Below are 15177 nucleotides of genomic sequence, written 5' to 3'. Positions count from 1 at the left end.
TCCTGTCCCCCAGTCAGGCTCACTTCACACAGAAGGACGACATTCCTTTAGCCCACATGCCGTTTGTCTTTTGCCAAATCATGTGCCATTTCCTTTAAATAAAAAGGATTTTCAATCACTGCTATTCATGCAAAAGTGTGCTGAGCAGGGAGAGGGTCAGTGCAAATGCATTTCATAGGCAGTACTAAGGGAACCCGAAGGAAACGGGATTTCTCACAACTAGAACAGGCTGCAACTTGCCACAATTTTCACAGATTTTTTTCCAGGAAGTTTTCCACTTGGCCTGTAAATCTTTCTGGCCAGATAAAGTGCAGTCAACGCATAAATGAGTTGACAAGTCATCTCTGCACATACTAAGTTGCTTTTATTAATCCAGAACTGCATGCTACAGATACTGTACAGCATGAACATTTATTCATTACAAAAAATGGCTTCCAAACCATTAAAAATGAAAATCGGAATAAGAGCATAAAACGGAACAGTAACATCACAACTGTTAGGAAACATTCAAAGTATTCACAAAAAATGTTATAGTTAGCATCTTAATAAACCAGAGAAAAATCTGAGACAGTTTTACAATCGCTTCATGTCAACTACAATGGCACTGAATGAACAGATGAACAATTTTTCAGCTTTATACAGCGTTTTTTGCAACATCAACATGCCTAGTTTTTTTTTTGTTTTAAGTTTGCTACCTACCTGTATGTAGTAAGTGTACATAAAAGTGGCAGTCTGATTTTCCTTTTATGAATAATCTAATATACAGAATTTGGCCCTTAAGGGTTTATACCTCTTCATTTTAAATGCTTTCCGGACAATCTGCTACCAAACACGTCTGTTATAGGTGACATTAAAACTACATACATATCTACCTATGTAACATCACAGCAAAACATGATGAACAAAAAAATTACAGCATTAAAAAAAATAATAAAGTTGTCGGGAGAAAGTTAAAAGTCACTGAGAATTTTGGCACATAAAAATTTTGCACACAGCCTACAGTCCTAATGTCGCAGGGGATTCAGCTGCAGTTCTGAACGGGAGACATTTGGACCTTGCTATTTTTCCAAACAGCGTTGCTAAAAATTCCCTTGCTAAATTTTCAAGTCTTTTTGTGTGTAATGGCTTTTAAAGCAATTTTATTTTTTACACTATTGATCCTTGAAAAAATGCATCTGCAAATGTCCATTTGGTGGCAACTGTATTTCATATAGCACAAAAAAAAAAAAAAAAATCACGAAAAGAAATCAAAAACAAAATCCCGGAAAAAATATATATATACACATTTATATATAAACTTAAAAACCTTGTACAAATGAGTTGTTATATATAAGATGCTTACACTAAGGGAAAAAAAAAACCCTTTATACAATGTTTCAAGGAAAAAGAAGGAAGAAAAAAACATTTTAAAAGGGACAACATACAGATACAACAAGCAATTTCTAAAGCAATAAATACTACTGGTCCAATAGCGTTGTGATACTTTTAATTGTTGAGTAGCGTCCCCTCCCCCAAAAAGAACAACACCATGGAACAAGGTATATTAACACATTTTTTAACCCTTTGTTTCTGTACATTTAAACAATAACAAGTAACATCACAATAAAGGTTGTTTCACACAAGGAAGAAAAAAAAAAAGAAGTAGTAGCGGCACTGCATTCGTTGTGCCCTTAAAGGTTTAAAAACCAGATGTAAAATGATTGGTTCGCAAGCTCGTATTTAATACAAATAATAAAGAACCAATGCCTCCGGCAAGGGCTGCTTCAAAATTGCTTCTTTTTTTTTTTTTAATTTTTAAAATCAGTCTTTAAAACTAAGCTATTGGAACTACATAACAATTATGTATATATATATATTTTTTAAACGCTACAAAGACTTTAAACAGCTGTTGATAAAAATTTTGGCAGAATCATGAGGCTTTTCTCATCTACATATTTAAAAAGGAGAAATTGAAATAAGAATGGGTCAAATATTGACCAATGAACTCGATAAAACATCAACTAATGTAGCCACATGGCACGAATTAAAAACAAAACCAAGAAACGACGACAAACAGCGGACGACAACGAGGAGGAGAAGGAAAAAAAAAATAAAGAAAAGGAAAAAAAACCAAAACCCCAAACACCAACAGAATTCAATCCCCCCGAAGAAAACCGAAAGGGCTAACGAGGCTAAAGCTATTCTAAGGACTTGGTTACGAGGGAGAGCGGCTGGGGCTGTGTCCCTGCCAGCGAGCTGTGGGAATGCAAGGAGGACGTCGAGGGCTGTGCTAGGGATGCGGCGGCGGCCGGCGGGAGGGCGGCCGGCGGGTGGTCCAGGGCCCCGTTGGGGCAGCTGGCGGCAGGCAGGGCGCCGGGCTTGCTCGCAGCGCTCTCGGCGAGGACGAGCGAGGATGGCGGTGGCATCATCACCAGGTGTGCCAGCGGGTCGGGCTTCAATGAGAGCGAGAGGGGTTGTGTTTGTTCAGTCTGTGGTTTCGAGTCTCTGGAGGGGGAGGCGAGCATGGCAGGGGAGGACGGAGGAGAGTCTAGTAAGCTTCCATCTGAAGAGGGTGGGCTGACGCAGCTGCCTTCACCTTGTATGTAGCGAACGCACTTTTTTTTTCTCCTAGAAACAGGGAGAGAGTTATCTGTGAATAGAGGGCAGAGATGCTGATGGAGACAGTTATCTAAAGCAAAGAGCCATCCATTTGCTACTCTGGGCTCTGCATGGGTGGCACCCTGGCCCCATGTGCCATCCTGGGGGTCTGGCGGGGTGTTCTCGGCACCAAGCCCACTTGGAAACCTCCCCTTGGCTAAAAGATTTGGAAAGGATTCACCAATTGTGTCTTCATCCCCCCCCCCCTTTTCAGGCTGCCTTGTTTCCTTATTTTAATAATCAGAAAATCAGACAAGTGGGTTTTGCAGCCCACTGTGCTAATCTGCAAACTTTTCTCCATGGAAAAAAAAAAGAATAAAGAAATTTAATCCTTCTAAAATAAAAACTCTGGATAGTTGATGGTATCTCAAGATGTCCCATAATGCTGTCCAACTCAACAGGGCTACACCTGTGTCACCTGTCGTCTCTTACGATGCCCTGCCCTTGGGAGGCAAGAACAGCTGCAAACTACCGCTCATTGCTTTCTCCTCTGTTAAGAACCACACCAAATCCAGAAATGTCAAGAGTCAGAAAGGAGGGATATATATAATAGAGAGAACGAGAGAGAGGGGAAATAAAAACAAAACGAACAAACAAAGCAAACGGAAGAAAAAACAGGAAAAGAACAGGATAAACAGAGCATGATCCAAAATAACAAGAATAACTGGTTGTATGGCCTGCAGGTTGTGGCTTTAAATCGACTCAGTTTTACTTTTTGTTTTAGGGGAAAGTGGTAGATTTGGGAAGCTGCTCATCTGTATTTTGGGGAATTTTCCTCTGAGAGGCCATCCATGTAACTCCAGAGTGGGATCCAATTTCAGTAGGTGAAAAGCATGATGACAGGTACAAAGGTGAAGAGCAACATGGAGCTTAGTTCACACCAGGGAATACGAGAGTCTCGCAAGAGCCGCTCACCTTCTAATAAATAAGTGACCCGACAGAGATCTTTTCTCCTCCCTCTGTCCACTTAACAATGCCAAGGAGCAATGAAAATAGATGACAGTTTCACACCATCTCTCTTGCCAAGTATATGCAAGACAATTCTAGCAGTAGGACAGAAATAATGAGGCGAACAACCACAGCATCTGGCAGAATGATGTTCAGTGGCCACCTTGACCCTAAGAATGTTGGCTCTCCAGCCCTCCTACTCACAAGCACACTTTCCATGGGAAGTGCTGAAGCACTGTAATACAGCTCAAGGCATTTGACAAAGTCTGCCTAGAGCAGCTCTGCCACAAAAACTTTGGAAGTTCAGCTAAGCTGCACAAAGCCACCAACGTGAAGGAGTAAGTTGCTCTGCCCCTCCTGTGGATACGTTGCCCCAGCTCAGAAACTCCATCAGAGGAAGTGCCTGAGTGTGGCACAGCAGCTGAGGGTCACTGGGTAACATTCCCCACTTGCACAGGTGTCCCAAATCCACTGCTGGTCGCCAGTGTTCTCCTCTATGTATGGTAACAGTGCTTGGGTTAAACCAAGCTCTGCCGTCTAGGCAATGGGGCTAGATGCTTCTTGACCACAAGGGAGATCAAACCAGCTTGATCCTGGAAGTAAAAAATATCATGTCCCACAGCCAGGAAGGGAAGAACAACCCTGGCAACCCATCTTTTACCATCTTCAGTGAGGGACCAGTGCTGTGATACCCCTTCCTCCAGAGACTCATGTTCTGCTCCACATTCCACATGGCAAGGTAAGGGGTTAGGGCTATTAGAGTTTTAACCACGTTAGCCTGCAGATCAATACATGCTAAAAAACTAAAGACAACCATGCAACTTAAATGTTAAAAAGAAAGAAAGAAAGATAGAAGACAGCAAGTGAAGGCTGTAAACCATGCTTTATTAGAGCAACGTTAAAAGACAGAAAAAATTAATTTGGTGGGCTCAAAACAGAACCTGTTAATTCTTCTACAATCAACAAACACCACGGGTAGTCTTTGGCTCTTGACTAAAGACAGTTCTGCTGCTCTTTCTCCCCTCTCCTCTCTCACCACTTTCTAGCTTCAGCTGTGCAGCACTACCTGGGTGACAGTTCATGTCTGGACCTTCTGTACAGCTCCAGTGGCAAAGCAGAAGAGTTGAAGTTTCACAAAGCTCACCAATATTACTTGTGTGGAAAGGTGCATTCTTACAATCTGGAGAGCGCAGGACTCCCTCTCCATCATCAAATTAAAATTACTTGCAAGCAGAGACTCAAGCTCTGCCTGCCTCATTGATGGGGGTCCAGAAGTCATTTAACTGAACCTACAAGGCAGTTAATTATTTAACTGGAGGCAGTTTGAATCTAGTATGCCAGCATTTCAATTTTTTTTTAATATTATTTAAGTTCTGTGGCCTGAAAGAAAGAGCCTCCATGGCAAAGCAGCCTTAAACCAGGTCTACCTGACTTTTCGACTCTGCAAAGTTAACAACCTTTTTAAAACTAAACTCATTGCTCTGCTACTTGAAGTAATTTTCCTTTGACTAGTATTAAGGGAGCAGATTGCTTCCTCTGCTTCTGTTGTATATTAAACTCTTTAACAGTGTGGCCGCTGAAAAGCCATTTACTTCAACTATGATGGCTCAAGGGGGGAGACATTTCTCCAGACTGTGTCAATCCCACCATGTGCTACCTGTGGTCATGTACATGTACATCTGGGACACGTACATGTGGGACAAAAGGCACACTCAGCAAAACCCCATGCAAGACTAATTTTAACAGAAGTGAACAACACCAGGCAACTCTGGTGAAGGGGAATAAGTAAAAATCTAAGGAACTACTTGTGCCTCAGTTTTGCTCTCCTAAAAGCTGTAATAAAAATACTACCCATCCCCCCTCAGAATCACTAGTGAGGATTATTCACCTGCGTGTCGCTCTGAAGACATCAGCTGCTCCATCAGTCTGGTAAATACCAACAGACCTGACCCCACTTGTGCTGCCCTTAAAACTAGCCCTGGGACAGCACCAGGAAACCTGTAATGCTGCAATTGCCATGAGTGAAAGCCACAGAGGATGACAAGAGTTTCTTCAGCTGTTGTGAGCAAAGATGTCTCAGTTTTTATAACAGTAGCAAACTGGACATCTTTAGCACCTAAGATGCACTACAAAAATGCTACCATGCTAGCAAATGCAATGTTATGATGGTTAGGACCAGAACTAGGAGAGAAATACCTACAACTAACACCTAGTGATAAAATGCCTCCATGCATTAAAAAAAAAAAAAAAAACAACCCCAAACTAAAAAAGAAAAGCAGTTAACTCTGTATCAGTAAGTCTAAAGCTATCGGCTATACCACTGAAGTTGTCCCTGATGTGCTGCAAAGACTTCTGACCAAAATTTGGCGTAAGTTAAGAGAGGGTTTATGCTTCCCATGTAACCTAAGCACCGTATAGACCAAATAAAAAGTCCCCTTGCTGATAAAATGTAGTTTTAAAAGTATATTGTTTACTTAAGCAGCCAGGGAAAGATAAAACAACACAAACATGATGTGCCCCCAGTTCTGGTACTTGGCACACTGAGTCTGACACGCTTCAAATACTCTATCTCTAGACTACACAAATATCAGCTGATAGTGTGCAGCGAGCTAACCACAGAATAGAGCCTAACTAAACACAGCATGGGAGACTTTGGCTAGAATGAGACTCGAGCCTCCTGACACACTGAAGTAGCTATCCAGCTCTTCTGGACTGAACCCTACTTCCTTTAAGCTTTAAGAAACTGCTGCTTTCCAAGCTTGTTTAACATATGTACTGGTACTGATATCTAAGAGCCCAACTAGCATGTCTCAAATGGGACTATAGGCAACCTGTTGAAGTAATTTCTGGTGCCTTATCTGGTATATATTGACACACACCGCCACCCTCGATCTGTGTTTTCCTCAACACTAAGCACAAACAAGACTGCGTGCATACACAAAATACGATGGACGTCTGATCTACATTCTAAATGAGATGGAGCACATGGGACTGGCATGAGTAAGAGGGGAAAATGTGGGAGAGGAATCACTACACAAAGAGAGCGGTTTGGGTTGAAATACCTACCATCATAATATTCCAAATTCAAAGACTGCTTGTATCAGAATAAAGAAACAACAAATTTAACCAAATGCGATCATATAAGGAAAAAGGAATGAGAAAAGAACTACTCGGTATCCCTCCACCAAGAAAGAAGTACGTACTGAGTTACACATGGAATTAAACTCCAGTAGAACATGGGCTGCCAAAATTTGGGCTCTCTGATCTCTTTCATCTCCTTTTAATGCTGGAAACTCTGTTACTGAAGTTGCAATTAGTTTTGTTTAGAGCACAGATGTTTACAGCTCACTCATAGGGATAAAATTTTGGAAAAAACTTATTTTTGGAATCAGAAAAAAAAAGACATCAGATCGTTTTAAAAAATGGTATATACATAAACCTTACTGAGGTATGGAAGCCTACAGGTGGCTATTTGATTCTGCAGATGATACCAAAAAAAATGAATACATTATAAGCTGTAAACACTGGCTTTTACATCTCTGATCATGAGAAAAACACTAGTGCTGCAGATCCCAGAACATTTTTAAAAAGCCTTTGGAGGCAGCATAGACACGAATGAAAGACAAAATATAAACTATCCAGCTAAACACTATTTTTGCTGGCAATCTGGAAAAAAAAAAAAAAACAAAAAAAAGGCAAAAAAAAAAATTGCCAGCTCTAAGGACTTTGAGTTTTCTTGTTCCCAGTTCTACCACCAGGGAGAGGTTATTGGTAAAGAAAGAGAGAAAATGGCATTAAATTAGCAAGAAATTCAAAAGATCAAAGATTATTAGCAATTGATGCTGTGGGAAAGAGAAAGGTGGGGAGTGGGGAAAAAAGATTAAAAAATAAAATCACACAAATGCACTAAGAGGACAGATTGCTTTTATTTCCCCAAAGGCCTAATGGGTAGTATTATACCTGCATGGTTTGCACCATAAACTCTGTCGGTCAAGCCCGAACAATGCCCGACACTTCTTTGGAGTATTTGCATCTGTTAGCATAAGGTAAACACAAAAAATACAACACAATGGTGGATAGAGCTCATTTGGTCTGCGTCATCTTAGCTACAGCTACGTTTAGCTTTCAGTCACCTCCGTTTTATTTGGTAATCTCCCCTCGTACCAAGGGCAGGAAAGAAAACAGGACTTTCACAATGAGCCAGAGGAAAACCAAAAAAACCTCCGACCCAGCCACGCGCCTGTTCTGGTGTTGGTACCGCACTCAAGGGCTTTGAGAGTGACTTTCCTTGGGTGGAGGCTGGGACAGCAGAAGTGTGGCTGAGCCACAGATCAGATGGGCTTATGGTTGATGCTGTTTTACAGTGGGTTTTTGGCTAGCAGCAGCAAAGAGAAAGGCGAAAAAAAACCCAACCAACAAAGAAAAAAAAAAAGCAAAATCCTTTCAGAGAGACGATAACTGATGGCAGTGTCCCACTCCCTTGTGTCTTCCAGATCACAACACAGAGCTACAAAGCAACAAGGCAGGAGAAAAAAAAGGGGAAAGTACCAAATAAACCAGCTGCAAATCAGCCATAGCGAGTCTGGGAAAACTATACACACCTGCAGGGGCCGCACCAGTTATTCTGTTGATCAAGGCCAAAGCGCGCTCGGCATTTCTTAGGAGCGCTCAGGTCTGAATGAGTTCAAGAAAAGCGAGCAGAAAAGGGAGAGGAAAAAAAAGAAAAGGGGAGAGGGGGGAGAGAGAGAGAGGAAGAGAGAAAAGGAGAGAAAAAAAGAGAAAGATAAAAATAAGGAAAAATAAAAATAAAAAAGGGAATAAAAATCAATGTCCTCGTTATTAATTGCAAATATTGACTTTTGATTTAAAAGTTAAAAAGAAAGTGATAATCACATTTTATTCAACTCTTGAGATTAGCTGTTGCAATTAAAGCTGCAGTATCCCTTTATAAAGGACTGTTTCTTTCCCTTTTAAGAGAGCAGGTAGAGGAATGTCATCGTGGCTGGTCTAGCAGGATGTTTCAGGCAATATTTATTTGGGCTGGGATTTTTTATTCTCTTTTTTTTTTTTTTTTAAGAGGGGGGGGAAAAAGGAAGAAAAGAAGTTGAGTATGGAAGTTAGATCCTGAACATGCTTTTTTCTTCAACTCAGATACAAAATAAGAAAAAAAAAAAAGAAAGAAAAAAAAGAAAATCATATCTCCTGGGATAATGCAGCTTTTGGAATAACATTCAATTTATTTGTTTTTATTAATTTGTATTTAAAAGAATGGATAAGGATAAGCAGATTGCGAAATGAGTATGTTAGTATCAGCCAGAAAATAAAACGTAAAGCATGGCAAGGTGCTGAGTTAGTACAGGCAGTGAATTGCAATGAATAGGCGGCTCGAGCAGAAAGGAAAAAAAATCCAAAACTAAAATAATAATAAAAAAATGCGTATGCATGCTAATGTGAGAAGACTTAGTGGGAGTCATGAAAAATGCCATTAGATTAAGGAGGTTCATTACTGACTTGCTTCCATTCTTTATCAGTCTCTTTAAAGAAATACTGCATATTCAATTTGCACAGTTAGTACAACTCTTGCGTTATTTTTACTGTATTACTGTTTTAATAGCAATTGTTACAAAAACAAAAAAAAAACAAAATTAAAAAATACTATCAAACATAATAGATATAAAGATATATAAATAATAAATACTATCAAAACGTGTGGATGGTATTTTTTTCTTAATGTCATAAGTGTTTAATGTTAAAATCTATAATGGCAGGAAAAAAAATTAAAAAGCAGTTTATAAACTATTTTAAATGACTCAAAATGACGTTAGCACCTGTAATCGGAGGAAGTGAAAGGCAAGGATTTAGGAAACATTCGCTGTGTTCTGAAAAAAAAGAACAAATTATACAAAGGCTTCAAAAAAACTAAGTTAGGGTTTCTTCGAAATTGACTATGAGATTGCCTATGCAGTATTTCTAATTTCCTATATATATAGAATGGCAAACCTCCTTAATTTAAAATGGGTGCAATTTACCACTGTAAGGCATGCATCAGAACACACAGGTACAGCCCAAATTAATACCAAACACACACACACACACACACACACACACACACATATGCGCAAAATAAGCGGACAACTTTAACAACGATGGCATAGGCATTACAACTACGGCTCTGCAGTTAAAGGCTTGGCAACTACTAAGTACAAATTCAGCTAATGTCACACGAGGCTCTCACATGCAATGGCTTGGGTTACTAGTTTTAGAAGGGCAGTAATGCATAAATAATTGGAGTTCATTTTAAAAAAGAAAAGCTGTCTAGTATAGGGACCGGCTCCCCTGAGGCCAGGAGACCTGTACCCACCTCCCCCGTGCCTAGAAGGGTCACACCAGGATTGCCACACTTCCACTAAGCAAGAGATTTAGACTTATTTTTACTTACCATTGGTCTCTCCTGGCTGCTTATCCCTTTTCCTCTTCTTCTTCTTTCCCTGCAGGAAACATACACAAAGGAGAATGATTTTAAAAAAAGCCAAAACAAGTGTCCTTGAAAGTCAGAACTGAGCAGTGAGGCTGTGGCTGGTGTGGGAAGCTCCCCAGGGAGCACACTGAAGTCCAGCACTAGCTCACCCCTGGTGCAGGGAAGTTTGGGGGACCCCAAGGAGATGCTGCCGGGATTGGCTCTGCCTGCCTTCCCTGTGACTTTTAGGACAGCCTCACTGCAGCTCCCCCCAATGTTAACACCCACCAAAGCCATGAGCAGCTGGGGAGGGGGGGAAATGACTTGCAAGATGCTACTTTTGAGCTGAGATCATCACGAAGACAAAAACATTTGACGTGTGTGTACGCTCCTGCATCCTGAAGTTTTAGAAATTGTTTGTGGTCATGTTTTGGTGAGGAAGGGAGGGAAAGAAGAGGGAGATTGAAGCAGGGAGAGTGCATGAGTGAGGTCAGACTGAGCCCCTGGAGTTCCTCAGCACCAAAACCCAACCATTAGAGCAGACAAGGAAGCCACAGCAATGAGCAAATCCTAACCTGCAGTTTTGTAAGTGCACTGACAACCTAGAAAGCAATGCCAGGACAAGAAAAAAAATCCAGACATAGCCAAGAGCCTTCCCACATTTTGCTCTATCACAATGAAAATAACCAGTAATATTTTGCTAAACTGTGTCCCTTTCCCACTGTACCACAAGACGATGCAATTTGCTATGGTTTTTGACTGGGAGGAGAAAATCCTTTTCTCAATTTCCCTCCAACAGTGTGAGAGAGGACAACTAGGAGTCCAACTTCTGTGGAAACCCAGTGATTGCTTTCCAATAGAAAAATTAGAAAGTAAATAAGCATAGCTCAAAAGAGAAAAGCTATTTTTTCCAGGAAAACTCTTCTAACACTGATGTACAGAGTTTGCAGAGCAGTACAACAAGGCCAGTGGAGGCAACAGAGTAATTTCATTTTCACAGCTCCCCAGATGCTAAAAGCAACGACTTTTGGGCCATCAGTGTCAACTCTGAACAGCACAAGAGATCCTGACTTTTGAAGACATGGCAGTAAGAAGAATCAGTGAGAAGACCCCAGAGCAGCAGTCCCTTGTGGTCAAGAGACAACAAACGTGTCTTGGAAGAAGGAATCTCACAGCACTTTTGAAGGGGTAGATGTATTGTAGGAAAGCCAAGAGGTTCTCCCACATGATGGGCACCCTTCTCAGAAGGTCAAGATTGGCTTCAGTGTGTCACATGCACTATAACATTTGGGACATTCATTATGATAGGTTTCCTAGAAGGTATTAGTAAAAAATTCCCCCAATATGAAAGTAGGATATTGATTTGTTGTTGCCCTGTTTTTCCTCCCCAAAGCTGCCCTTGTGGCATGGGGCTTCTGTACTCATTCCTCCTTTCTTTCTCAGGGCTGTAAACTTCCATCCTGTTGCCCAGGTTGCTCCAGGTTCATGAGATCCTTCTGGAGATGTAAAAAGCTGTGTGCACCATCCATTTTTAAAGGCATTTTGAACAACATGCACATAATCCTGTAGCCTGGATGCTGCTGACAAATCATCTCCCACACGTCTGAGGTAATTTTTTGGGGATATGGAAAGTTGTCAATTGCTACAGCAACCATCAGTCTAACAAGACAGGCAGACAAGACAGACAAGTATTGCTCCTAAAGCTCCTTGAGAACAGAACCGGGAAAATATAGTATCTTGAAATCCATGTATCACATAAAGATACAAGAGGCTCAGACTCTTCTCCATCTATATTGATCTAGATTGACAGTAACTCTGTGAAAGTCGGTGGATATTTTCCAGCTTTCAACAATGTAACCAAAACCAGACAACTGCCTCAGGATCATAAGCCTGATTTTTATTTAATCTCAAGGAGGCCACTTCCATAATTAATAGACTGCATCTGTGATGAAATTGCTTAATTTTAGCAGTTCATTTGGGAATTCAAGGGCTATTTCAATTTAAGACCTTATAACTTCTTCACATGAGGGCCAGCCAGACCAGAGGTGAGGAGTCATCTGCCCTTCACAAACTCTTCAAGCCAGATATTAAAGTACTGCAATGCCTTGTGGGAACAATCTGTTAAAAACATCTGATTTACAGGAATGTCAGCCAGGGACTAGGAATTTCTGGTTCCTTTTCAACACAAGCTTTGAAAACTGTTCCTAACAAAGAACTGACAGAGGTCCCACTAACTTCTTTTATACCTTTTTCAAAGGAAACAGGGAGAAGAATCACCTGGCTTGCTTGTTCAAATCCTCTGATACAAGAAGATATTTGACTATGCAGCTAAATTAATATATGGACTTTAGGAAAGAACTATGGCAGCACTTTTGCAAGTGCTCTGCAGAAGGCACCGTTTTGCCTTTGCCACAGATTGTCCTCCTAAGACTCAAGCAGATTGTGACATTTTCTGTCATTGTACCATACAAATTTTTAGGATGCAAGTAAATAAATATAGATATAAATACTTGCTAACCATTTTGGCAGCTCCCTCTACAGAACCAAACCAACATGGGTTTTGACAGGACTGCAGTACTTCTTTGGTACTAATTTTCTAGACAAGTGGTGGGTGAGGTGACTAGACCCTTACATACTTCTGAGTCCAACACTCAGCATGGCTTAATATCTTATATTAGATCTCAGGAAGGCAAATGTGCCTTGTGACAAGAACAAGCCAAGAAGGATTCCCCGAATCCTCTTCTCTTATTTAAGTGCAGGCTGAAAGCTGCATTTCCTGAATGTACTGCTCCCGTTTCTGAAGACCTGGGCTGCAGCTGCCCTCATCCTTGAGCCCCAATGTGAGATGCCTAACAATTTAATCACTTCAAGCAGCCCAAAGTTACTCCCCTGCTTGATGAGTAAAGGGCTCAAAACCCTACAAACCATTGAGGGAGGAGGGTAACTAACTCGGAGAGCTGTGAATGGACCAGGAGAGGAGACATAAATAAATTCTGCAGATGATGCAAAAATACCATGCTCTCCTCAGGCAGGAAGGTTCCCCCTGAAGGTCACTTGGGGGTACAGCATCAAGCCGCTGGGAAAGCACCGGCTTTCTCATCCTGTCCTTTTTAGCTTGAGAAGAAAGGGTTTCTCAGTGCTCACACGGTGAGGACAAAAGTAAAAGGTCCTAAACACTGAGGCTTTGTACGTGCCCATCTGTCAGTGGCACAGTCACTGCACAGAATGAGCATCCCTGAAACCTCAGTCGAGCCTATACTCCCTTTGAACACCCAAGACGACGATACTGCACAGTGTTGAGGAACTACCTCAAGCCTATAGTCTGACAGCCTCAGGTCAGACTATGCTGAGAAGCAGGGAGCAGGGCTGAGCCCAGTAGAAAGAAAAGATGATCAAGAAAACAAAGATTTGAAAAAATGTCCTTAATTACATATTGCTAAATAAGTGAGCATGTGTACTCTCCACCACTGAAATGGCAGAAGAGTGCAGAGAGTTGGTGCTACTCTGGGCTTTGCTCCAGACTCTGAACTGGCTTCTCCTCACCCATGCATGTAAAAGTGTAGATTCTCAGAGGCAAATATTGCCATATACAGAAAAATAGGACATTTATGGTAAAACAGGCAGTGATGAGGATGGGGATGGAAGAGAGAGACTTCAACAAAAGCAAAATGTGTAACATTATATGTAACTGACATCAATCTTAAGAGTTCTTGGTCCCCAAACCCACAGGGAAGTCTGCCTAGAAGGCAGGGAACAGGGTTTATTCCAGAATTAGAGATCTTGGAAGTTTTAGGTGATTTTTATTTACCTTAAAAGAAAAAAAAAAATCAAGATGCTGCTATAATCCTATTAAAAGGAGTTTAGAGCTCCCACCAATCCACAAATGTTTCAAGAATTTATGGGCTTAGGCTTGCAAACACTTATTACCATCTGCTCCGCTTACCCTTCATGGAAGGAGCTATATAATACTAGTAAGTGGTTAGAAAGCTGGCCTTGTGTTTTTTTAAGAGACAGAAAATTCTACCACTTTTAGCTACAAAACAAGCTTTCTGAAAGAAAGAGGGAGGAATCAATCTTAAAAACAATCCATGCATTGACCACAGATTCCAATACAGTTTTTAAAAAAATGAGGAGGGGAGGGAAAAAGACGGTAACATGGGCATGAAAAAGCAAAAAATAATCAAAATATACTACAGTAGAGCATGGAATAATCAATTTAGCCCCACTTGAGAGTAAGACTTTCAAAAAAAATATGCTTTTGGTTTTGCCAGCCCTTCTCTGAAGCTAGGATAAGTCATTCTTCCACTTTCCACTATACTCTCACACAGGTAAGTACAAGACACTTATTATTCATCTCTTTTGGTGGAGAGGAGCCATACTAGGGGAATTTGATTTTTTTTAATGAAATTTAAAATGACCAGCAAGCCAAACAGCATTACCAGATGTTGGTAAAAGCGAAATTAAGACTTTCTTCACAGAGCTCTACTGTCATGCCCCAATTCCAACCCTTTACTAGTCCCAGCCAGGAAGCCTTTTCCAAGTGGAGGGCTGGGAATTATCCCCAGTAGTTTTAGTACCGCAGAGGGAAGCGCCCAATTTTGTTACCAGACTGGGATCCCGAGGCACGCTTTCCAAGTAGTGCTTGTGCACAATGTGTGATCGTAGTTCAGCAGGTCACATACACACTTCTACAAGCTCTACTACTAAAAAAATTCCCACCTACATAGGAACCTACATAGTTATCCCGTGCAGACCAGCCCGGGTACAGCTGCATATGAAGCTGTCGCTCCTTTCTTGCTAGTTCATAGTATTTCGCTTGTTCTTCTCTGGATAACGCGTGCCACTGAGGTGAAGAAAAAAAAAAAAGACAAAATAAAAAGCACTAGTGGTTGGGGGTTTTTTTAAGCACGTTAAGAGCAAAGTATATTATATCTATATATAAATACAGTCAGAATTGATTTTCACAAAGAAGGGATAAAAACAGGTGATCTGGCATGCTGACATTCATATTTTATTTATAACTTTAGATTATAACTCCAGTTAACTCAACTGAGTCACAACTAATCATTTACATTCACTCAGCCCCTTTGTCTCCTGTTGAGAGAGGAGAATTAAGAAAACTAAACAAAAACAAA

General features: G+C 40.9%; 1 protein-coding gene across 43 annotated transcripts in view; it reads right to left on the bottom strand.

Annotated features, from left to right (window-relative positions):
• Positions 1-345: 345 nt before the first annotated feature.
• TCF7L2 (transcription factor 7 like 2) overlaps positions 346-15177 on the bottom strand; it is a 176329-nt gene continuing 161497 nt past the window's right edge. For 13 of the 43 annotated variants that reach the window (XM_064663317.1, XM_064663319.1, XM_064663318.1 and 10 more), the window contains 5 exons: positions 14778-14885; positions 10025-10073; positions 9414-9464; positions 8187-8259; positions 346-2607 (listed from right to left, as the gene is read on the bottom strand). In XM_064663317.1, the coding sequence (XP_064519387.1) occupies positions 2178-2607; positions 8187-8259; positions 9414-9464; positions 10025-10073; positions 14778-14885 (711 nt within the window). In that variant the 3' untranslated portion in view covers positions 346-2177. Of the gene's footprint in view, positions 2608-6650; positions 6680-7545; positions 7619-8186; positions 8260-9413; positions 9465-10024; positions 10074-14777; positions 14886-15177 lie in introns of those variants that run through there. The other 30 variants (XM_064663343.1, XM_064663346.1, XM_064663355.1 and 27 more) reach the window with 18 other exon arrangements.

Source organism: Pseudopipra pipra, chromosome 8 (assembly GCF_036250125.1).
Source record: "Pseudopipra pipra isolate bDixPip1 chromosome 8, bDixPip1.hap1, whole genome shotgun sequence".
Classification (NCBI taxonomy): Eukaryota; Metazoa; Chordata; class Aves; order Passeriformes; family Pipridae; genus Pseudopipra; species Pseudopipra pipra.
Note: the sequence above shows the minus strand (reverse complement) of the source record. Positions and strands in the feature narration are given on the sequence as shown.